The 24,497-nt window shown below is 39.9% G+C and overlaps 1 protein-coding gene across 1 annotated transcript in view; it reads right to left on the bottom strand.

Annotated features, from left to right (window-relative positions):
- LOC147677796 (ATP-binding cassette sub-family C member 12-like) overlaps window positions 1–24,497 on the bottom strand; it is a 1,047,046-nt gene that overhangs the window by 182,201 nt on the left and 840,348 nt on the right. Inside the window, exon 25 of the mRNA XM_086945450.1 lies at window positions 2,185–2,274. Coding sequence (XP_086801576.1) covers window positions 2,185–2,274 — 90 coding nt within the window. The remainder of the gene's footprint in view (window positions 1–2,184; window positions 2,275–24,497) is intronic.

Genomic DNA, 24,497 nt, shown 5'->3' with positions numbered 1-24,497 from the left:
TGCAGTGTTACAACAGATTTTATAACTCTGAAGAGGTAGGCAGCTGCTAATAATGGCTCCATCGCAATTGACCTGACACTTGTAATAAGGGCTTTGGTGTTACTTATTCTTAATGACTTTATGACTTTAGTAATTATAGTGCCTGCCCAAAAAAGTCCTGGCACAATATTGCACAGACAAGATAAGTTGTGCTGCTGAGCTTAGTGAGTAGGGTGAGAACAACCTGTGTCTCAAGGTACATTTAAGCAAAAATGGGATATTGAGGTTTTCTGATCATTATCTACATACCTCTGAAAATTAAACTTGAAAAAGAGTCTGGGAACTCCATTCTAGGAGACGTTGAAAATGTAAAAACAGATTTCATGTGTATAATAACTGGTAATCCTAAAGCCTAGTTTGTCCAAGTATGTTCCAAGTATGATTCATGAAGACACCTTTATGGAAAATGCAAATCGGTCCAACTCAGATAGAATTTTCCCACACATAGAAAGTCAAGGTGAGAACATCATTTGATTTCGATGTAACAATGAGAATGCATTTTAAATGGATAACGTCAAACAGAAATTCCTGAAAAAAGTTTGATTTACATGTGGAGGGGCTCTATTACTGAATATCCAATATTGGTCTACTACTAATTTGTGTTCTGGAAGGATCTTTCAGTAAGTTGCCACAAAGGTTACTAGCCCTAACAAGAAGTTATCCTATGTTCTGATAATAATGTTTTCCATTACTCACCTACTGCCAGAACATCAGATGCAGTAGAATTGAGAGATATAGACAATGTCATACATGGAGGAGATATGTAACAGGGCAGTGGAAACTACAAACATAGAAGCTAAATGCTGGTAACAGTAGCTGTTATGACTTCCTTGTTTATACCATGTACCAATCTGCCTGTCTCATCATCTTTATAGTTTTTCTCCCTCTTGATTCCCTAAGCCACTAGTCTTTTGGACTTTGATATTTGTTGTGTTGTTGCTGCTTTATTTCCCTTGTTGAATTTCTCCTGACTGGTGCTTCAGAGTCCTCATATATTGTAATCTTCTGCAGGATTGCTGGTATGCCTGGAGGCAAATCACAGCTACCTCCATGCCAGGTGAGTCAAATCCCCAATCTACTTGATTAATTCAATTTGCAAGTGTACCGGATTTCCCTTAGTCTTTGTGAGATTTACCATTTGACAGGAAAGTGAAGCCCTCTCAACTACTGTTGAAGGTGCTGTGTCATTATCATTAGTTGTACAACTCTAAAACAAGTCTTCCAACCAACTATCTACTGTAGCAACTCTCTCTCTCATATTCTCAAACCATTCTCCCCTTGACCACAGTTTCACTTCACTATACTGGAATTTCTTGTAGGAGGTGGGTTGACTCACATGGGAAGAAGGAAGTCTGACGTTGATAGTCTATCCCTGCTAGTATAAGAGTAAAATAGTCAGGGCACATATTTATGTGCATGATGTGGATCTGAACTTGTTCATAAAGGTCAATGGTCAAAAAAGCCAAACCCTATGCTTATCAAATTAATCGAAGTACAGAAGCAAATCTCAATATTTTTCTGATTGATTAAATCTGACAGAATGACCACATTGTTTGTCTATTTACTAACCCAGGCACATAAACAGGGATGCCATCTGAAACGAACTCTAGGGCTACTTCCTAATGTGCAGTTGTAAGGAAATACAATTTTTTAGTTGAACAGTCTTATACATCAAGGAATACTCGGGTCAGCTAGTGGCATAAGGGCTGAAGGGATAATCGCACACTCTACTTTTGGAGTTAGATTCTAATAATGCATTCATGGAGGGTTACATTGGTATGTGTTCAAGTTGGATATTCAGCCTTTGCTTCAAACCTTTGCAAAGCATTATTTCCATTATTTTGTGGATATCACAGCTGAAATCTTTTAGGAAGGTCAGTGGATAAACCCATTTTAGGACAGCAGGCACATAACATTTTCTCCCAAATGCTTTGAACTTTCATTAATTCTATCAGGGATGTCCTTGAATAGAGTCTGTAAGTCAGCCATTGAAGATTATGTATTCATACAAAGCAACACAACCACTATTGATGCTAACATGCAACTATTTTAAAGGTGTGGCCTACAAAACACAACTTGACTCAAATGTCAGATAGAATCAGCATATTTCATTTTCATAATCATTCTGTAAGGCACAATACCTACCAAGATATATTCCAATAATTGTTCCACAGATGTAAACCTCGATTCTGTTTCGGTTGCCATTCTAACACATATCTGAAGTAGTCCAGCAAACTAAAAGAGATATCACAAGATAAGTCACCGACAAGTGTTAAGTATAAATCAGTATATTTTCATGTGTACAATAATATAGAAATCCCCTACATTTTAATCAGTTTTTTTTGGCATCAGTTATTACATGAGCAGCATAAGGACGTAACATAAGGTAAGACTGCATACACAAATTCATTCTCTATCGAATACAGTAATGACTGCAGTCATTTAATCAAATTTGGCCGGGCAAAGAAAATGTTCTTTTCCATGAAAACCCACTAAAAATCACTCTGCTTTATGTTTATAATACATTGATATGTCATCAGTGATGTCACTGACCATGTCATGAATGATCTAATATGTGACATCATCAGCAGTGCATTGCGGGTGCGCGAAATATAGTTAGTACAACTAACTATATAGGAGCAATTTCAATGGTTTTGTATGAGTGAAATGTCCAGCTAACTATAACACCCCTGAAACTTTATGAGTGAATTTCAAAGGTTTTTTAAATGCTAATTCCTAACTATATAAGGCCTGAAACCTATGGTTTTTTAAATGAATTTGCAAGGTTTTTTAAATGCTAATTCCTAACTATATAAGGCCTGAAACCTATGGTTTTTTCAGTGAATTTGCAAGGTTTTTTAATTGCTAATTCCTAACTATATAAGGCCTGAAACCTATGGTTTTTTCAGTGAATTTGCAAGGTTTTTTTAATGCTAATTCCTAACTATATAAGGCCTGAAACCTATGGTTTTTTCAGTGAATTCGCAAGGTTTTTTTAAATGCTAATTCAATTAGCGGATAACGTTTAAATATGTTAATATCCTTGTGGGACCACCTGAGCAGCCTTAGGCGGTCAGGTTGTTTCTACCCTGCCCCCTTTTTGCATTCTACACGTTTGTTTTTCTGCTTCTTTTGTGCCTCGGTCTACCTAGCACAAGATGAATGCCAATATTTCCTGGTTAGAAGTGTTGACAGCCAATGAGCATGCTGCTTTCCTGCGAAAGGCATGCTGATTGGCTGCCACTGTCTGTCAACACTCCAAACCAGAAAGTGTTGGCAGCCATCTTGTGCATCGGTAGAACCAAGGCACAAGAAAGCAGTGAAATAAAGATGCAAAACACGCAAAGGGGGCAGGGTAGAAGCACCCTGACCCTCTAGGCCTGCTCAGGAGGTCCCACAAGGACCACCCAGGCCCAAAAATATATATATTTTTTGGGTTTTCCCCGTGGTACGCTCAGGGTACGCGTACATGGCATCACACCCAGCGCGTACTCCGCAAAATTTTCTAAAGAAAATATTAGTTTTTTTGACCTTCGGGGTCCTCCTAGGCCCCCCTGATAAAACCTAGGGGGTCAGGGGGTCTCTACCCTGCCCCCTTTTATAGTTTTCCCCTTTTGTTTTTCACCTCTTGTGTCTCGGTTCTACGGAGACACAAGATGGCGGACTCTCTGGACCGTTTGGAATGTTTACAGCCACCCGGGAGCCAATCAGCTTTCCGCTCGCGCACTTCCGTGCCGCGCTGGGTGCGCTCCCTGGTACGCGTACCTGTAAGCGCTCGAAGCGCGCATATAGATATATGTGTGTTTTTGAAGTTAATTTTCGTAAAAACCACGGGAGCAATTTTCACCAAATATATAAAAGGCACTTCTGCGTACCAGTCCCTACAGTTTTGCCAAGTTTGGTGTAATTCCGTTCAGCCGTTCGGGCTGTGGCCGTGTCTAGTCGTCCTATGGAAATTAACATGGGGAAAACACGTTTTGGGACCGCCCTTTTTTCTCGGCCCCCGCAGGACGAATCCCCCCAAAACTTCCAGGGAAGGAGCGGAGCGGAGCTGGCCTAAATTTTGGAAAATTGCATGCAAATTACTCAACCGGCGCCAATATTATTCCCAATAGAATGTTGCGGATTTCCTATGGTAGCTAGGTCCTAACTATATATACCTACTGGCTATCGCCAGTAGGTAATATATATATATACACTGAACAAATCATAGGTTTCAGCCACGTTATAGTTAGGAATTAGCATTTAAAAAACCTTAGAAATTCACTGAAAAAACCATAGGTTTCACCCATGTTATAGTTAGCTGGACATTTCTCTCATACAAAACCATTGAAAATCCCCCGTTATAGTTAGTTCAGCTAACTATAACTTGCGTGCCCGCTAATGACATCTCAAATGACATCACTGATGACCTCACTGATGACATCATCCAGGAATGTGTCTTTCTGAAAAATAAATATTTTTATATATGTATATCTAAAAGTTGATGGAAGAATAAATGGGTAAATAAGTGTCTAAATGGATGTTTTTTTTTTGTAAAATTGATTGTATAACTGACCTATTAAGTATACCTTACTGAATATATGTATTAGCGAGTAATGTTTAAATATGTAAATATCTGTATCAGTGTCTCACTTTGTATATAAGTGACTGCATGGGTTGGTGAGTAGCTACATGAGTGTCTATATGGGTTATTAGTAGTTTTTTTGAGTATCAGAATGAGTGTCTGTATGGTTTGGTGGGGGGTATTACTTAGCGCACAGGTGCATGAATGAGTGACTAACTGTTTGTATGTGTTTTGAAGACAGAATGTGTGCAGGACTGTATGGGTGGATGAGTGTGTGTATGGGTGTGTTAGTGAGTGAATCACTGTCTCAATAGTATCTTTATGAGTAACTACATATGTTTTAAACTAGTATATGTGAGTATTGATGTATATAAGTGAATATATGTGAGAGTGAAAGATTGGAGGAGTATCTGTATAAATAAGTATGTGTTTCTCTAAGTGATTGTTTAAGAGAGTAAGTGTGTGTACATTTCTGTAGAAGTAAGTGTAGTGGTGTGTGTATAGCTGTATATGCAAGTAAATGGATGTTTGATAGTTTATTTGCATGTGTGAGTATGTGTGTGAGTAACTCTATGGATGAGTATCGGTGTGTAACAGGATGTATAGGTGTATGAGTACATATGATGAGTGAATACATGTATGAGTGACAATATAGAACTGTTGGTGAATGAGTGGATGTGTATGTAGATGTTGGAATTACCTAATAGGTTGTTGTAACTGGTATTGGTATCTCAATTTTTTGGAACATTTTAGTTTCTGTTTTTGAATGTGTGTATCAAAAGTTATATTAGGGTGAGAGGAGGTATGCCACTCTTTCACAAAAATGATGTCATCAGTGATGTCATTTGAGATGTCATCAGTGATGTGATGAGTGATGTCACTGACCATGTCATGAGTGATGTAATATGTGACGTCATCAGCAGTGCATTGCGGGCACGCAAGTTATAGTTAGCTGAACTAACTATAACGAGGGAATTTCAATGGTTTTGTATGAGAGAAATGTCCAGCTAACTATAACATGGGTGAAACTTATGGTTTTTTCAGTGAATTTCTAAGGTTTTTTAAATGCTATTTCCTAACTTTAACGTGGATGAAACCTATGGTTTTTTCAGTGAATTTTTAAGGTTTTTTAAATGGTAATTCCTAACTATAACGTGCCTGAAACCTATGTTTTTTTCAGTGAACATATATATGCACTGGAAAACTAAACACCCACTTCCTTTACAAAGAAATGGAAAGTTTGCATCTCTGCAACCTCTCTAATTTTTCACCTTAGTCATCTTCCACTCAATCAACACAACAACCACAAATACACACACCTACTTGCTACCATTCTTGCCTAAGCTTATCAATTATTCTTCTTTAATTCAAATTCAAAGTGCAGGCCCTTCATTCAGCCTTCTTGGTAACTACTACCCGTGAATAGCAGTGGGTAATTTGCACACTTCTGTCCTTTCTTGCGTCTTTTCTACCACACACTGCGGCAGGTTTACAAGCCCCTTGCGCCACTTTTGCATCATTTTTCCCACAACCTTGTAAATCTGCCCAACTGTGTGTACTTTATGCACTAGCTTTCTCCCTTAGTTGTTGTACTAGTTTCTCTTGCTCCCACTGCGGAATCCAACACCCTATATGTGTAATGACCTGGAAATCCAAAGATCCACTTCACTGACAATGCAGTGGGTAGTTTGCATCTCTCCAACCTTTCTTATTTTTCACATTTTTCATCTTCCACTCAATCTACACATCATCCACACATCTAATTGCTGCATTCCTTAGCTGTGAGTATCAACTATTCTTCTATTTGATATTCATATTGAAAGTGCAAGCCCTTTATCAAGCCTTTTTGGTGTAACTACTGTTCCAGGAATTCTGCTCATACACAGAACTGTGCATAAAGACTTAGGACCTCAGTGAATTACGGTGTACCAAAACCCACCTTACTACACAAACCCCCTACCAAACTAGCACTCAGTGACTCATTGGTTCTTCGCCCTAGAGCAAAAACCCCAATGACTAGTCAACCCAGAACATGCGACTTAGATTACATGAAGTAAAGTGGATAACAAAAACACTCTTTCAATATACTCTTACACCAGTCAAAAACAAGATGTAAATAAAGACACGTGCAACTTTGAAATGTTTGTTTCTAACGCCATAATCTCATGCCCAGTACCTTAGAAAATACAACCAAACATATTATCAGAAACAAGGTTGTCAGCATTGTTACTATTCTATGAAATACAAACCGAAAAAGCATCCTATATTTCTAAAGGTAAATAAATTTAAAATATACCTACATTTCACCCTTCCTACCTAGCAGATTAGTTTATAACTACAGAAAGTCTCATTGGATTACACGGGCACACCCATACCTCTGATACTCAGCAGTAGTGGATCACAAATCAGTGCTCCACAAACTGTCAAGATACAAATGTTCTCCAACTGTGTGTAACTTTGCTTCCACAATGGATTATGAAACGCGCAAGTATCAGAGGTGGCCACAGCTCCATATGTATTATGGCTCGAACATGCAAGGATCATTCTGAATAACAGACACAGTATTCAAGATAACCTTGATGTTCCATGCTCTCACTATACACACAAAACTAGCGAGTCAGTTTACAAATCTAGCATACCAAATTATTCTCATATAAAGCAAAATACTCAGCCTTCTCTAAACAATATCACAAGTATGTGTCGTGTGCAAAGCAGAGCAGGAAAGCAAAAATAGCGTGTAAGCTTCTAATAAACCCATGCTAACTTAACAGGCTGTGAGTGCAACGCTCAGCTCCACGGCACCCTTTCTTGATCAAAGCACGTGATATAAACGTGGGTGAATTAGGAACGCAGAGTCCAAGCCTAAAAAGTCAAGTTCACATTTCCCAAAAAAGTTATTCGCTCTTTGATAGAAAACAGTAACTAAATCTTAATCCAACAGCGTGTAAGCACAGTATGTAGCAACAGCCTCCAAGAGGAAGTCATTGTTCTCATCTGAAAACATTTCAACCATCCAATTCAATAGTGGGAATAAACATACATGTTCCTCAACAACCGGAGCCTCTATCACCATCAGAGGAAAACTCGGGTCATCTTCAATGTAACTGCGTGCCAAGAACTCAAGCGCCGCTGCAAAAACATTCCAACGTCCCATTATTCCATGTGTCGCTGCTAAGGCCATAATCCCGCAGCCAGAACAGAGCACTTCATGAACCAGTAAGGGGCTAATCATCTGGTCATAATCCGCGTTGGGAGACGCCGTACTGCAGAGACACAAATCCAGGGCCCAGTCAAAATCACAGCTCAGGTAGTGGAACACAGGTTGAACGCACGTGAAAAAGGAAAATCGAAACGATAATCCATAAGCTGCACTTAATGTAGCCAAAGGCAGCGCTCCATAGTATCTAAGCATTCGGTTGTGGAGCAGCAACAGCCGTGACATATTATCGTCTGCTGCAGGATGTGCATCCATATTTATGTAAACAAATTAAAAAAAGCACACCGGCAACTAATGCGAGTTTTAAGCGCAATCCACCAAAGATGCTGGAAAAAATGGAATGAAAAAATCTCAAAAAGACACCAAATATACTTTCTACAGAAGTCACAAGGTCACTGCTTCTAACTTTAAAAAAGTAAGGTAACCCCGTAGTCAAGGACATATTAAAATACTCTAAATTAACTCCCCAAAATTCAAGAGCACGTCTGTATTTAATAAATCATGCACTTCTGTGCGGGTGTTTGCTACATAAAGGACAAATGTTTCTGTACCAGATATAAGAGCGACCTCTTTTTGAGACAATAGCGCTGTTATACGACTCATTTAGTTGACTCTGCTTTCAAGGTCGAAATCGACAGCCAGATGGAAACATCCAGCTTCCCATGCATAGGAGTTAACACAACTTTTTTTTTATCAAACCACACGCTCAGTTACCGTACTCATGTAAGCGATGCCTGCTAATATTGCACAACAATCTCCATTATTTAAAAGTAAATAACTCCAGTTTCCAGTAAACTGAACGTTGTTATGATAGCAGGTGTCGGACTACCTTTCAAAACTCAGTCCAAACTAGGCGCATCTTGTATACAAGAGCCATGCAATTGCATGTGTCTACAAATTAAGGAGTGATCTGGTACTATTGTGAAATCCTCGTCATTCACATAGACTTCTTTTCCCTCCCTCAGACACCTATATGTAAATAGTAATAACCAAGCTTCATGCAGAAAACCACTCCCTAAACATCCATATCTGCCTACGGCATAGTATTTCATGCAAACCTCAAACTTAACCAGGTTAAAAAATAACGGTATGATACTGTGGATAAGCCATACACCTGAATTGGATCTCCAATGAGTGACAAATTCTAACAATTCTCATAGCGCGCCCTGTGCTCTGATTTGACAGTGAGAGAGAGATTACACCATAGTTTGTACTGCTCATCATTCTCAGAATACGCTACGAATACGCTTCGAGGTTACGCGTCGCATCAAAGCTTCCGTGTGACGTCATGTACGGCGCCTCGTACAAAAAAGACGCAAATGTTTTTAATTGTTTAAAAACATATATTCATGTATTTAATGAACATACTAACAGAAGACTTAATCTAGGATAATTATGGAATATTTTTTTTTTAAGTTTTAAAAATACTATATTACTTCTATATTGTATGAGTGTAGCTGCGTGCCCCTCCGCCTGGTACCCTAGACTCCAACACACCCAGACCCAGTTCATAAGCACGCGTGATGGTCACCACAAAACCATTAGAAACGCATATCGCTTTTCCACACATGCTTTTACAACTAGTATGCATTTACCACACATGATAAATGCATAATCTTAATAATGTTTTTTTGTTGACCAACACGTGTTGTAATGCCTGTGCCTTACGTCCTTCAAATTAGTTTCTAGGTATAAGTGTGACCAAGTCTGATAAGATCGGAGGCCAAGGACAACCACCGTGGTATCTGTGGCATGAAATCTCATCGATCACAGAGAAAATATGAGCAGGGTAAAATGAAAGTAACAGGTATAATAAAAATAACAAAGGAAAACTACTAAAATGGCGGTTGGACGGAGTATGTAATCAAAATTTGGCGCCTCGACATTACATTTCAAATCAATATACATACAATATGTTTATTAATATATTACAAAAGTATAGCACCGGATAACACACATGACCCGGGAAAAGAAAGCGGCAAATTTAATACCTACAATCAGGAGAGGTTTGCTTGGTGAATTTGAAGAAAAAGAAAAAAAAGTTGCAAACAAGGCTGCGCATGCGTAGAGAGTACAACTGATGTAGGAAAAAAAACGGAAAGTTTTACATACTGTCATAGAAATATAGCTCTAAAAATTGCCCCCGGAATTTACCCCAGGGACCTAATGAATTAAACAGACTTCTAGTTCTTTTTTCCCTTTTCCACCGCGTACGAGTACCATACCCGTACGCCGCGATTTTTTATTTAAAAAAAAAAAAATTGACCCTAAAAATCCATGTACGACCCCCTGAGCAAGCCTATAGGGTCAGAATGTTTCTACCCTGCCCCCTTTCCTTATTTCTCAACTTTGTTTTACTGTTTTCTTGTGACTCAGTTCTACCGAGGCACAAGATGGCCGCCAACACTTCCTGGTTTCGAATGTTGACAGCCAATCAGCATGCAGCTCGCGCTCGTAATTGAACGGATCTCCGTCTGCGTGTAGAACTCTATCTAGATATCGCTATGATTTTACTTGTAATTGTCTCAGAAACTACTGAATGGATTTACACCATTTAACAAAAAGCACAATCTGCAAACCGAACTCTAACTCACTGCCAAATTTGGTGTAATTCCGTTCAGCCATTCAGGCTGTAGCTCTGGCTAAAGGTCCCTATGGAAAATTGCATGGGGAAAACACATTTTGAGACCCCCCTTTTTTTTCGGCCCCCAGTTGACGAATCACCCCCAAACTTTCAGGGAAGGAGCGGAACCAAGCAGGCCATTTTCTTGGAGAAATTCGCAAAGATTCGTCCACCGGCGCCAAAGTTATTCCAACACAATATTGTGGATTTCCTATGGAAACTAGGTCCTAACTATAACTACCTACTGGCAACCACCAGTAGGTAAAAAAAAAATACGTTACTGTTTGCCCACAAATCTCATACAATAGCCTTTCCTGGCATCAGTTCAAAAATACATAATTTCATAATATAATTTTTTGTTTTTCAACCAATATACAGAGCATCAATAAAATACATATACCACTAATATAGTTGTGTGTAGTTAAAAACCCGTTTTTATGCATTAAGTAATGCCACGGCATAACCGCAATTACATCGTTAAAGTGCTACGTGCAAACAAATGGACATGCATATTTATGATGTTTCATAGCTATCGAACCTTTGCCTGTGTGCAATCCTTGTGATGTAAATTTCTGGACTAACTGTATTGTAGGAATATTTACATATGAGCTTCACGCATATACGGAGAGAGATTCTTAGGGTACACATGGTATGCCCATAGTAACAAAATCAGTAGTACAAATACATATGGGGAACATGATCGATCAACTAAAGAGTGCAATTACCTCTTTGTAACCCCTACTCATGTAGATCCTATTTCTCTTTCAATAGTCCTAATACTAACCAAAAAATAAGAGTAGGTAATATTAATCTAAGCTCTAAATAGTAGTTTGAAAGAAATGCTTGCCTTCCTGGGGTACCATTAAATCAAAAAATGTATGTGTATACAACCCTACACTCATTGGGTTACCCTCGTAATGAAACCATGTCTATGCTAATGGTGTCCAAAATGGGTTCCCTAAACACTGTGAATAAAGTGCCTAACTGATGTCAAACTTCTAGAAAAAAAGGAAAAGAAGATATAAATAATGTACCTTCAGGGATTTATATGTTTTAAAGGGAATATATTGCAGCAGAGCCACTGTATATTAAAAAATATTAAAACCAATGGATGATGTATTGGTCATTATACTCTCTATAGTCATGGAAACAAAGAGAGGGAAAGATAATTCATTATGTCTGGATCAATCCATATTTCACATGAATTAAGTCGAAAGTTAAAATCCTCAGGAGGATCGAAAGGATACCTTCTAACGTTTCACATATATACATCTGAAACAATTAGGCTAAAGGAAAATACTGAAAAGCCTTATCTTGTGTGTCTATTCCAAAAGTATACACACAACATAGGACATAGTGGTAATCTTATGAGTCAAGAGAAAAAGCCCAAACAAGGAAAAAACATAAATGAATCAATGAAAAATGCATCAAGGATATATAGCTTGGCGCACTGCAGGTAACCCCTATTTTATCTATAAGAAATTGCACAGGTCTTCCCCTAAGTTAAGTCCCATTGGAGACTTACTATCAAGCTCTACTATGTACTGTGACTCCATTTGGCGTACGGTCTTCTCCCTATTGCCTCCCCTTCTGTTGGGTGCCACTGCATCTTTGACAAAATATTGTAAACAGTTAAGATTATTGCCATGAAAGATTTCAAAATGGCGGGCCACAGGGTAAGCTTGGTCGGAATTAACGATCGCTCTTAGATGTTGTAAAATCCGTTTAGGGACTTGTAATTTAGTGCTGCCTACGTAGTAAAGGTTACAGCTACATTTGAGGACGTAGACAGCAAAGTCTGTACAACAGGTATAATGAGCTTTCAAGGCGATAGCTTTGCCTGAAAAAGGATTTGTGTACGTAGTGGTGTTAATGCCGAACTTGCACCCCCAGCATGAGCTACATTTAAAGAAACCTTTGCGTGGTGTTAACCAATTATCAATGTTAACAGTCTGCAGGCTATTTTTTACTAACTTGTTACGCATAGAATATGCCTGTCTGAAAGTAACAGTGGGGGTGATATGAATAACCTCTTTTAGGATTAGGTGTGTCAAGATGATGGGCCATTCCTTTTTGATGATTTTTATAATAAGGTTGGCCTGTTTGCTATATCCTGTGATTAACCTGTTCTCTTCTTTGCTGCCCACACCTTTGCTTTCAAGACAGTCCTCATCTAATTGGACATTCCTGATGGGGACCAAAAGTGTATTACAGTTCAAAGCATTGGCCTTTCTCATGGCTGCTTCCAACCGACTAGAAGCATACCCTCTAGCCTCTAATCTTCTCTTGGCCTCCAATTGGTGGTGCTGTCTGGCTTCTATAGTGCTACATGCTGTGTGTATTCTTAAACATTCCCCACATGGGAGGCTTGTTATAGTGTGGCTAGGATAGAAGCTCCCTGCGAGTAGCACTGTATTTCCGGATGTGGGCTTTCTGTACAGACAAGTTTTGATTTTACCATCCCTTATCTGAACTTGAATGTCTAGGAAATTGATAACTTTACAGTCTATATTGGCAGTGAATTTCAGATTTAATTCATTCACATTGACACTATTTACAAATTTCTCTGCCTGATCCTTGGTACCTCGCCATACAATGAATATATCATCTATATAACACCAGTACTTGACGATGTGCTTAGACCATGTTGTTGCGTGTTGTACCTTGAGGACATGCTCCTCCCACCAGCCAACGTGGAGCCCCGTGTAGCGGGGGGGGAGAAACATGCCCCCATGGCCACTCTCCTTAGTTGCTGGAAAACGGTGTTCTCAAACATAAAACATTATTATGGAGACACCAGTGAATCCTCTTGATCAACATCTGATTGTGGCGGTACATTTCTATCGGTCTTTTGCCCAAGTAATATTCTACAACTCTAATACCATCAGCGTGGGCAATACTAGTGTATAAGGTAGATATATCTATGGTTCAAAAAATATATTCCCCAGACCACTCACAGTTATTTAGTTGGTATAAAAAGTCAGTTGTGTCCTTGATGTAAGCTGGCAAACTGGTTACAAACTTTTGAAGAAAGAAATCAATATATTTAGACGTGTTTTCAAAAGTGCTGTTAATGGAGGCCACAATCAGTCTCCCGGGAACCGGCGTTTCATTTTTATGAACTTTAGGCACAAAATAAATATTCGTCATAGTTGGATAATCTTTGCTGAGAAAATTAAATTTGTCGTTAGAAATGAGGCCATCTCTTTTCCATTCATGTAAATCATCTTTGTAGTTCTTTTGGATCGTTCTCACAGATGCCATGTTGATCTTCGTATAACATTCTGTATCATTCAGGTGCCGGTAGGCCTCTTTGATATATTATTTTCTGACCCAAAGAACCACGTTACCCCCTTTGTCAGATTTGTTATTCATAATCGTGTTGTTACTTTTTAGTTTATTCATGAGGGTAAAATATTGTTTCATGTTTGCATTGGGTGGCCTGAGTTGAGATTGAGTTTTGTGTTCTAATTTTTTCAGTTCCTCTGTCACTCGATCATGATATATATCGATGGCGCGCCTGGCATGTTAGGAACAAGTTGATGTTGGTTTGAAAGGGTTTTTCCCTGGTTTGGCAATGTAAACTCCTTCACATTCAGCTCCCTCTTGTGTCTCAATGATGTCTTCATCACTTTCCCTTAGATTGTGAAGGGTATGTAATAGAGATTCATATTTGGCTTGTAAACCTCCTTGGGAATTTGCCCTGGTATTACCTGTATTCTTTTTATGATGTGCAAGGTTGTTTTTGATGGTAAAATATTTCCTTAATTGTATCTTTCTGATAAATTTAAAAACATCTATATGGGTACTGCAATACCCAAAGTTGCTTTCAGGGCAAAAGGATAGGCCCAAGGATAAAAGTTGTTTTTCGGCTTCATTCAGGACCACATCTGTAAGATTAACAATAGTATTGACTTCAATTCGTTTTTTTTTTTTCCAGTACCAATTTTGCTGCCTCCTTCCCCTTGTTGCGGGAACATTTCCATCGCTGTCGCCTCCTTGCGTTTCGCCTTTGCTTGTTGAGGCGTTTTGATTCCTCGCGCGTAATGATTGCTTGCGCTGCATCCTGATATATTCTAGTTCTTCCGCCAGTGTAAGTTGTCCTAGATCCCCTCGTTTTGCACCAGGGTTACTTTCATCCAAATCATCCTCACCCACCGCTAAGCTGGCGTCCGATAATGACAGGTTGGAATCACTGGTTGCCAGGTCTGCATTCTTAGGAGTCATTGTGCTTTTGTTCACATCATTGTCCTTCTGTTTGCGTAAATTTTCGAATTTATGTGCAAAAGTAAAAATTTGCCCCAGCTCGTAATCCTGTTTGTCACGGGCAAATTTAAACGCTTTCCTTGCCTTGATGCTTTCATCCTGTTTCCACAGCCTGTCATTCATTTCTTTAGTGCTTTTTTCAATATATTCTTTGTCTTTCAAATGTTCAGTTTTGCTCAGTTGACTTTGAATTTGTGCAATTTCCTCCTTGTTTTTATCTTGGTCGATTTTTGCATATTTAACCAATAGGCACACCAACCGCATAGATGCTTCTAAGTTGCCTTCTGGCCAATCCTTCAATAGGAGTGGGTTAGGGCTATCGAAGCTCGGTGCCAACATTATTCTGAGTACCCTTGGTATTCGACTGACTTTGTGGTACTTTTATAAAGATTTTATTTCCCACCATTTGGTGAGCTCACTACGACTATTGTTTTCCAATGCCTTCATAAGGTTCTTAACTTCGCTATTACTGCTAGCGTCAATAGGTTTGCTTTTCCCTATATATATATATATATGTATATATATATCCAAACCACAAGTTTGCCCATGAAGGAGAGCCACAAACAGGAGGTAAATTTCGCCGTTTTATTTCATGATGGTGCAGCCAAGCAGAAAGAATGTCTTGTGAAAATAAACAGCTGCCTGACGCGTTTCATGCTTCTATGCATTTCTTCAGAGGCAGTGTGTGGCAGTCAGCGTGGTGCAGCAGAGATATTTATATATATTTCCTCTTACTTGGTTCCACTGTTACCGGGTACGTGCAGAGCTCCTCTTGGGTGCAATTCCCTGCGGCAGAACCAAGCCGCTCCACATCCATACACAATCCCTCCAGCCAGAGAGACAAACGGGATGCTCTCACTCAATCCTTTTGCACTGTTTAAATAATTTTTTTAATACTTCATTAGCAGGATGCAGGCAAGAATAGATCTATGTGTTTCGATATACCATGATACTTTGCTCAGTATCAACTGTTCACTTAGCACCGCCCATACAAATACTCAATTTGTTGTTACATCATTTCCTGATGGTGTGATACGTGCCCCTTTGCATTCTGGAGAATTTAGTTTTGTTATATGCATATAAATCGTGAAAGTGAATGTTAAAAATAAAACATAGTGTTATCTTTTTTCAATTATGAATATTAGTGAAAATATATGAAAAAATCTGTACAATTTTCCATGTGCTTTGGTGGGAGAGTTCCAATTGATAGATTAATTCATCATAATTCTGTCATTAGAGATACTTTTTTTACAGTCACATTTTCCCTTGTTCCAATTTATCTCCCTTTTCCCGGGTCATTCAGTCATTCTTTTGCCCCTCCGGTGGGGAGTGATCCATTTATCATTCATGATTTGATTTCCTCTTTTTTCTTTTTTACTTTTGTATCTAATGACCCTTCACTTCATACTTAGTTCAGGTGACAATTTCCAGTCACTTTCTAAGCTCCTCTGAGTATATCTCCTCCTGTTGTTGTCAGGGTAAATTATTCATTGTCCAACTCTCCCTGTCATTAATACTTTCCCCTTTTCCTCTTTTATTTGGAATGATTTGTTACTTTTCCTCCTTCTTTCTTCATTGCTGATTTAAAAAATACAGTCCTGAGAAGCCCCTTTTGATTAAAGATGAAATTAAAGTTCTTCAGATTGATTCAGGCCATGTGGATAGAGCGTTTATAGCTTTAAAATGTAGTGTGACTCTTTTTGGCGCAATTGTTTTTCTCGATCTCCACCAAGTTCCTTCCTTAGGATTGTTTCAATGCCAAAGAATTTTAGTTGTTTCCAATCTCCTTGGTGATATTGCTCCATATGTTTTGCTACAGTGTTTGTTCTGTCCCTATGTATTGTAGCTCGTACGTGCTCAAGTATTCTTTTTTTCAGTTAAAAAATTGTGCTCCCTACATACATCAGTGGGCACAGGCATTCCACCATGTACACTGTATACTGGATCTTACACGTGATTAGTTGAAGAATTTCCCACACTTTATTGTTGGCCATTTTTATTTCCTTTGTTTGTTTGGCAATTTCACAGGCTTTACACATGTGGCATTTTACACAGACCTTTGTATTAAAACATGAGCCTTCCTTCTTCTTCCCTGTAAAATGACTGTGGATTAGGTGGTCTTTTTGACTCTCCTATACGTCACTGTTGGGTGTTTCCCCACTATTTCTTTTACAGTGCTGTCCAACAGAAGAATTTTCCTATTTTATCTTAATATTCTCACTATTTGTTTGCTTTCCAGTGAGTAGTCTGTTAGCAGCTGGATTGTTTCCTCATCCACCACTTGTCCTTTTGCTTCAGAGTTAAACACTCTTCTTGTGCTTTACTGTTTGTTCTCTCCCAACATTTTATAATAGTATTGTTGTTGTATTTTCTCCTTTTAAATCTTTCGGCCATGTTATTCCCATGTTTTCGCCATTCTTCCTCCTCGCTGCAGATTCGCTGAATCCTCGAAATTTCCCCATACGGGATACTTGAGATTAGGGGCTTCTGATGATAACTTGTGGCTTCCAGGGTGGCGTTTGTTGCTGTGGTTTTCCTATGTAACGTTGTGTGGATCTGGCTGTTTTTTATGTAGATTTTTGTATCCAAGAAAATTACTCTTTCATTACTTATTTAATAAGTAAATTTCGGATTTGCTGTTGTTTAACACTTCAAAGTATTCTTGGAATTCCACTGCTGTGCCATCCCATATTATGGGTAAATCATCAATAAATCATTTCAAACTGACGATTTTTTTCAGTATTTTGTCATTCCTTGAATTCCAAGCCACTTGCTTTTCCCAGTACCCCATAGCTAAGCAGGCGTAGCTGGTGCTGAATGAAAACTCTATTGCAGTCCCGTTCTTCTGGTGATATACTTCTTCAACAAAGACAAAGATGATCTTGTTGAGGCAAATTGATATAATTTCTAGAAGCATTTTATTATGCTCTCTGTATTCGATGTTACGCTCTTGTAAGAAGAAGTTACATGCTTCTCAGCCCATGTCATTCCCTATGTTTGTATAAAGGGATATGACATCCATTGTTATAAGTTGACACATTTCTTGCCATGGTGTATTCTGTAGCAGCCTTAATAATTCTGTTGTACCTTTTATGTAGGAACTAAGTAGAGCTACGTAAGGCATCAGAAAATGATCAATAACATTTGCCATAGGTTCCAAAAAGATCCTTTCACAGACAGAATCCGTCTGCCTGGAGGTCTTTTCTGATCTTCATGAAGTTTAGGTAGGAAGTAAATTGTGGCTGTTATAGGGTGGGTCACAGTCAGATGTTTTCATTCATCCTAATTTATTAGGCCATGTCCTGACCATTCCTGAAGCTTGTCATCAACCATTTTTTTTATTTCTAAGGTTGGGTTCTTTTTCAATTTCTCATAGTATTTGGCGTCCCAAAGTTGGCGATGTGCTTCCTAGACATATGCTCCTTTTTCCAGTATGACTATGTTTCCCCCCTTGTCTGTCATTTTGATTTTAATCTGGGCATCAGTTGTTAGATTCATCTGTGCTTCCCTCTCTTGTTTTGTTAAGTTATCTCCGAAGTCTGGGCCTTTCAATTTATATAAGTTTTGAATGACAGCTTCCTGAAACAGATCTATTTTATTCCCAGATGCCAATTGCAGATAAAATGTAGACTTTGATTTTTTGTCACTTAGGCCTGCTCCTCCTTGGGAAGATGCTACATTTAGGGGGTGTCTTCACCCTCCGCAGAGTCCAAGTGTCCAAGTTTAGTAATGTTAGAAAGTTCTTCGAGTCTTTGACTTGTAAGCTGGTTGTTGATTCTTCTGCTTCTTTAATCTTGCAGATGTATATTATTTATATATATATATATATATATATATATATATATATATATATATATATATATATATATATATATATATATATATATATATATATATTATATTCAATGAAAAAACCACAGGTTTCAGGGGTGTTATAGTTAGTTGGCCATTTCACTCTTACATTTCACTCTTACAAAACCATTGAAATTCTCCTGTTATAGTTAGTTGTACTAACTATAACTCACGCGCATGCAATCCACAGCTGATGATGTCACATATTACATCATTCATGACATGGTCAGTGACATCACTGATGCCATCACTGATGACATCTCAAATGACATCACTGATGACATCATCCAGTGAATGTTGTTTGCTTCGATATTTAAATAAGTATTATATATATATATATATATATAGCAATCTGAATTGAACACAGAGTGGATGTATAAGTGTCTGAATGGAGGATTTAGTAGCAAAATGATTGAGTGTCTAAGTGACTAATTTAAATGTGTCTCACTAAATATATGGGATAGTGATTAAACTTTGTGAATACCTGTATGACTCTATCTGTTGTTGTGTAAACTACTACATAAGTTGGTTACATGGTATGTGAAAATCTACATTAGTTATTAATTAGTTAAGTGAGTATTTGTATGGGATAGTGAATAAATGTGTGTGTGTGGTTGGGTGGGAAAGTGTGACTGTCGAAAGATGTGTAAATAGTTGATTTAGTAGGTATATGAGGTTATGTGGAAACAGTTGTTTGGGTGAGTGAATCTCTTTATGGATGTGGTGATGAGTAAATATATTTCTCAATGGTATATGTCAAACAAACTAAAAATATAAAAGGCAGTGTATGTGACAATTGTTGTATATAAATAAGTATACATAAGACTCAGTGATTGTATGTGTGAGCTATGGATAACTGTATAGTTGTTATAGTGATTTTATAACACACTACGTATGAGGTACTATCTATATGAATAAATAAAGTGGTGTTTGTGTAAGTGTGTAGCTTAGTTAGTATGATCAAATATTTGCATAAGTGAGTAGGATGTCTGCATAAGTGAATAGGATATGTGCTGGTGTGTAATGTTGATGTAGGCGTATAAGTATATTTAATAGTGTTCTATTGATCTTTGTTAGCATATATGAGTGAATCTATAGGTAAGTGTTTAGATGTGTGTGTAGATCTAGGAATCACTGAGTGGGTTTTTAGAAACTTGTACTGGTATGTCAATGGTTTCAAATATGGTACTTCATATTTTATAATGAGTGTTGAAAGGTTATGCTACTGTATGATGAGGTGTATCAGTTTGTCACATGGATGATGTCAATAGTGATGTCATCAGTGATGTCATTTGAGATGCCATCATAATTTGCCAAGCGGGGCACGTGACGCACTACTTACACGAGAAAAACTACATCGCATTAAGTTGAACAGCACGTAGCACAATGCTGCGGGAACGGCCAAGTAAACACTTGGCAATAACAAGGCACTTATATATATATCCAATTTCTTCACAGCAATAATGCGATCACTTGGAGGTAAAACATAGACCAGTGATAGCGAGCGAAAACGCGTAACCTGAAATAAAATACCATTACTTCTGTATGCTTTAACTCCGAGTGATCGCATTACTGCTGTGAAGAAATTGGATGTTGTTGTTGGCACGCTCCCCCAACTATGTGCGATCCTCTGCAAGGGCAGAGGAAGGCAGAAGGAGCAATTCAGCTTAAGATATATATATATGTGTGAACAAGAGTACATCGTACTTGAAACGCGTCATTGAAAGGTCCAAATACATTTTTACATCTTGCCTGAAACGTGGGGTCTGCTTCTTCTTTCGCCACGCTGCCGGCGTGGAGGTTCGAGGATTTGCTGCATATATATATATATATATATATATATATATATATATATATATATATATATATATATATATATATATATATATATATATATATATATATATATATATATATATATATATATATATATATATATATTTGAGTTCAAAGGGTTGCTGCTGCTTTGAAGGATCACACGACTGCAGGCAAGTTTTCACTTGTATTTATTGCTCTCGAGGCTGGCAAAAAATCCGTCATTGTAAAGACTTGTCCCAACGCGTTTCAGTGCTTCCTGCACTTTCATCAGGGGAAAATTGGCAAGGCGGATATTGATTGGCAGTTTCCGCCGTCTTTTTGTAAGAAAACGCACGGAAATGTACTTAGTAGTGCATAATCCCTTGCACAGCATTTTGGGATTTGTAGTGTCGCCAAAGAGTCCATCACCTTAGTAGGTTCCGCCGAGAAATTAACAGTGTTCAAGTTGTAGCGCCCTATTTTCGGCACGCCACCTGTTAAGGTGCTTCAGTGCAACCCGGATTTCTTTTGCTGCCTCGGTTCTTTTGTGCTCCTGCAGTCGCCTTCAGTAACCAGGGAAATCCTGTACTTGGCTCCTCCACCGACGGCTCCCTCCTCCTTCCCGAGGCGGTGCTTCCTTCCACGACGCAGCTGTCGTCGAAAATGTTTGAGTTCAAAGGGTTGCTGCTGCTTTGAAGGATCACACGACTGCAGGCAAGTTTTCACTTGTATTTATTGCTCTCGAGGCTGGCAAAAAATCCGTCATTGTAAAGACTTGTCCCAACGCGTTTCAGTGCTTCCTGCACTTTCATCAGGGGAAAATTGGCAAGGCAGATATTGATTGGCAGTTTCCGCCGTCTTTTTGTAAGAAAACGCACGGAAATGTACTTAGTAGTGCATAATCCCTTGCACAGCATTTTGGGATTTGTAGTGTCGCCAAAGAGTCCATCACCTTAGTAGGTTCCGCCGAGAAATTAACAGTGTTCAAGTTGTAGCGCCCTATTTTCGGCACGCCACCTGTTAAGGTGCTTCAGTGCACCCCGGATTTCTTTTGCTGCCTCGGTTCTTTCGTGCTCCTGCAGTCGCCTTCAGTAACCAGGGAAATCCTGTACTTGGCTCCTCCACCGACGGCTCCCTCCTCCTTCCCGAGGCGGTGCTTCCTTCCACGACGCAGCTGTCGTCGAAAATGTTTGAGTTCAAAGGGTTGCTGCTGCTTTGAAGGATCACACGACTGCAGGCAAGTTTTCACTTGTATTTATTGCTCTCGAGGCTGGCAAAAAATCCGTCATTGTAAAGACTTGTCCCAACGCGTTTCAGTGCTTCCTGCACTTTCATCAGGGGAAAATTGGCAAGGCGGATATTGATTGGCAGTTTCCGCCGTCTTTTTGTAAGAAAACGCACGGAAATGTACTTAGTAGTGCATAATCCCTTGCACAGCATTTTGGGATTTGTAGTGTCGCCAAAGAGTCCATCACCTTAGTAGGTTCCGCCGAGAAATTAACAGTGTTCAAGTTGTAGCGCCCTATTTTCGGCACGCCACCTGTTAAGGTGCTTCAGTGCACCCCGGATTTCTTTTGCTGCCTCGGTTCTTTCGTGCTCCTGCAGTCGCCTTCAGTAACCAGGGAAATCCTGTACTTGGCTCCTCCACCGACGGCTCCCTCCTCCTTCCCGAGGCGGTGCTTCCTTCCACGACGCAGCTGTCGTCGAAAATGTTTGAGTTCAAAGGGTTGCTGCTGCTTTGAAGGATCACACGACTGCAGGCAAGTTTTCACTTGTATTTATTGCTCTCGAGGCTGGCAAAAAATCCGTCATTGTAAAGACTTGTCCCAACGCGTTTCAGTGCTTCCTGCACTTTCATCAGGGGAAAATTGGCAAGGCGGATATTGATTGGCAGTTTCCGCCGTCTTTTTGTAAGAAAACGCACGGAAATGTACTTAGTAGTGCATAATCCCTTGCACAGCATTTTGGGATTTGTAGTGTCGCCAAAGAGTCCATCACCTTAGTAGGTTCCGCCGAGAAATTAACAGTGTTCAAGTTGTAGCGCCCTATTTTTGGCACGCCACCTGTTAAGGTGCTTGAGTGCACCCCGGATTTCTTTTGCTGCCTCGGTTCTTTCGTGCTCCTGCAGTCGCCTTCAGTAACCAGGGAAATCCTGTACTTGGCTCCTCCACCGACGGCTCCCTCCTCCTTCCCGAGGCGGTGCTTCCTTCCACGACGCAGCTGTCGTCGAAAATGTTTGAGTTCAAAGGGTTGCTGCTGCTTTGAAGGATCACACGACTGCAGGCAAGTTTTCACTTGTATTTATTGCTCTCGAGGCTGGCAAAAAATCCGTCATTGTAAAGACTTGTCCCAACGCGTTTCAGTGCTTCCTGCACTTTCATCAGGGGAAAATTGGCAAGGCGGATATTGATTGGCAGTTTCCGCCGTCTTTTTGTAAGAAAACGCACGGAAATGTACTTAGTAGTGCATAATCCCTTGCACAGCATTTTGGGATTTGTAGTGTCGCCAAAGAGTCCATCACCTTAGTAGGTTCCGCCGAGAAATTAACAGTGTTCAAGTTGTAGCGCCCTATTTTCGGCACGCCACCTGTTAAGGTGCTTCAGTGCAACCCGGATTTCTTTTGCTGCCTCGGTTCTTTTGTGCTCCTGCAGTCGCCTTCAGTAACCAGGGAAATCCTGTACTTGGCTCCTCCACCGACGGCTCCCTCCTCCTTCCCGAGGCGGTGCTTCCTTCCACGACGCAGCTGTCGTCGAAAATGTTTGAGTTCAAAGGGTTGCTGCTGCTTTGAAGGATCACACGACTGCAGGCAAGTTTTCACTTGTATTTATTGCTCTCGAGGCTGGCAAAAAATCCGTCATTGTAAAGACTTGTCCCAACGCGTTTCAGTGCTTCCTGCACTTTCATCAGGGGAAAATTGGCAAGGCAGATATTGATTGGCAGTTTCCGCCGTCTTTTTGTAAGAAAACGCACGGAAATGTACTTAGTAGTGCATAATCCCTTGCACAGCATTTTGGGATTTGTAGTGTCGCCAAAGAGTCCATCACCTTAGTAGGTTCCGCCGAGAAATTAACAGTGTTCAAGTTGTAGCGCCCTATTTTCGGCACGCCACCTGTTAAGGTGCTTCAGTGCACCCCGGATTTCTTTTGCTGCCTCGGTTCTTTCGTGCTCCTGCAGTCGCCTTCAGTAACCAGGGAAATCCTGTACTTGGCTCCTCCACCGACGGCTCCCTCCTCCTTCCCGAGGCGGTGCTTCCTTCCACGACGCAGCTGTCGTCGAAAATGTTTGAGTTCAAAGGGTTGCTGCTGCTTTGAAGGATCACACGACTGCAGGCAAGTTTTCACTTGTATTTATTGCTCTCGAGGCTGGCAAAAAATCCGTCATTGTAAAGACTTGTCCCAACGCGTTTCAGTGCTTCCTGCACTTTCATCAGGGGAAAATTGGCAAGGCGGATATTGATTGGCAGTTTCCGCCGTCTTTTTGTAAGAAAACGCACGGAAATGTACTTAGTAGTGCATAATCCCTTGCACAGCATTTTGGGATTTGTAGTGTCGCCAAAGAGTCCATCACCTTAGTAGGTTCCGCCGAGAAATTAACAGTGTTCAAGTTGTAGCGCCCTATTTTCGGCACGCCACCTGTTAAGGTGCTTCAGTGCACCCCGGATTTCTTTTGCTGCCTCGGTTCTTTCGTGCTCCTGCAGTCGCCTTCAGTAACCAGGGAAATCCTGTACTTGGCTCCTCCACCGACGGCTCCCTCCTCCTTCCCGAGGCGGTGCTTCCTTCCACGACGCAGCTGTCGTCGAAAATGTTTGAGTTCAAAGGGTTGCTGCTGCTTTGAAGGATCACACGACTGCAGGCAAGTTTTCACTTGTATTTATTGCTCTCGAGGCTGGCAAAAAATCCGTCATTGTAAAGACTTGTCCCAACGCGTTTCAGTGCTTCCTGCACTTTCATCAGGGGAAAATTGGCAAGGCGGATATTGATTGGCAGTTTCCGCCGTCTTTTTGTAAGAAAACGCACGGAAATGTACTTAGTAGTGCATAATCCCTTGCACAGCATTTTGGGATTTGTAGTGTCGCCAAAGAGTCCATCACCTTAGTAGGTTCCGCCGAGAAATTAACAGTGTTCAAGTTGTAGCGC

The sequence above is a fragment of the Lissotriton vulgaris genome, chromosome 12 (genome assembly GCF_964263255.1).
Source record: "Lissotriton vulgaris chromosome 12, aLisVul1.2, whole genome shotgun sequence".
NCBI lineage: Eukaryota > Metazoa > Chordata > Amphibia > Caudata > Salamandridae > Lissotriton > Lissotriton vulgaris.
This window is presented reverse-complemented; position numbering and strand designations above follow the sequence as displayed.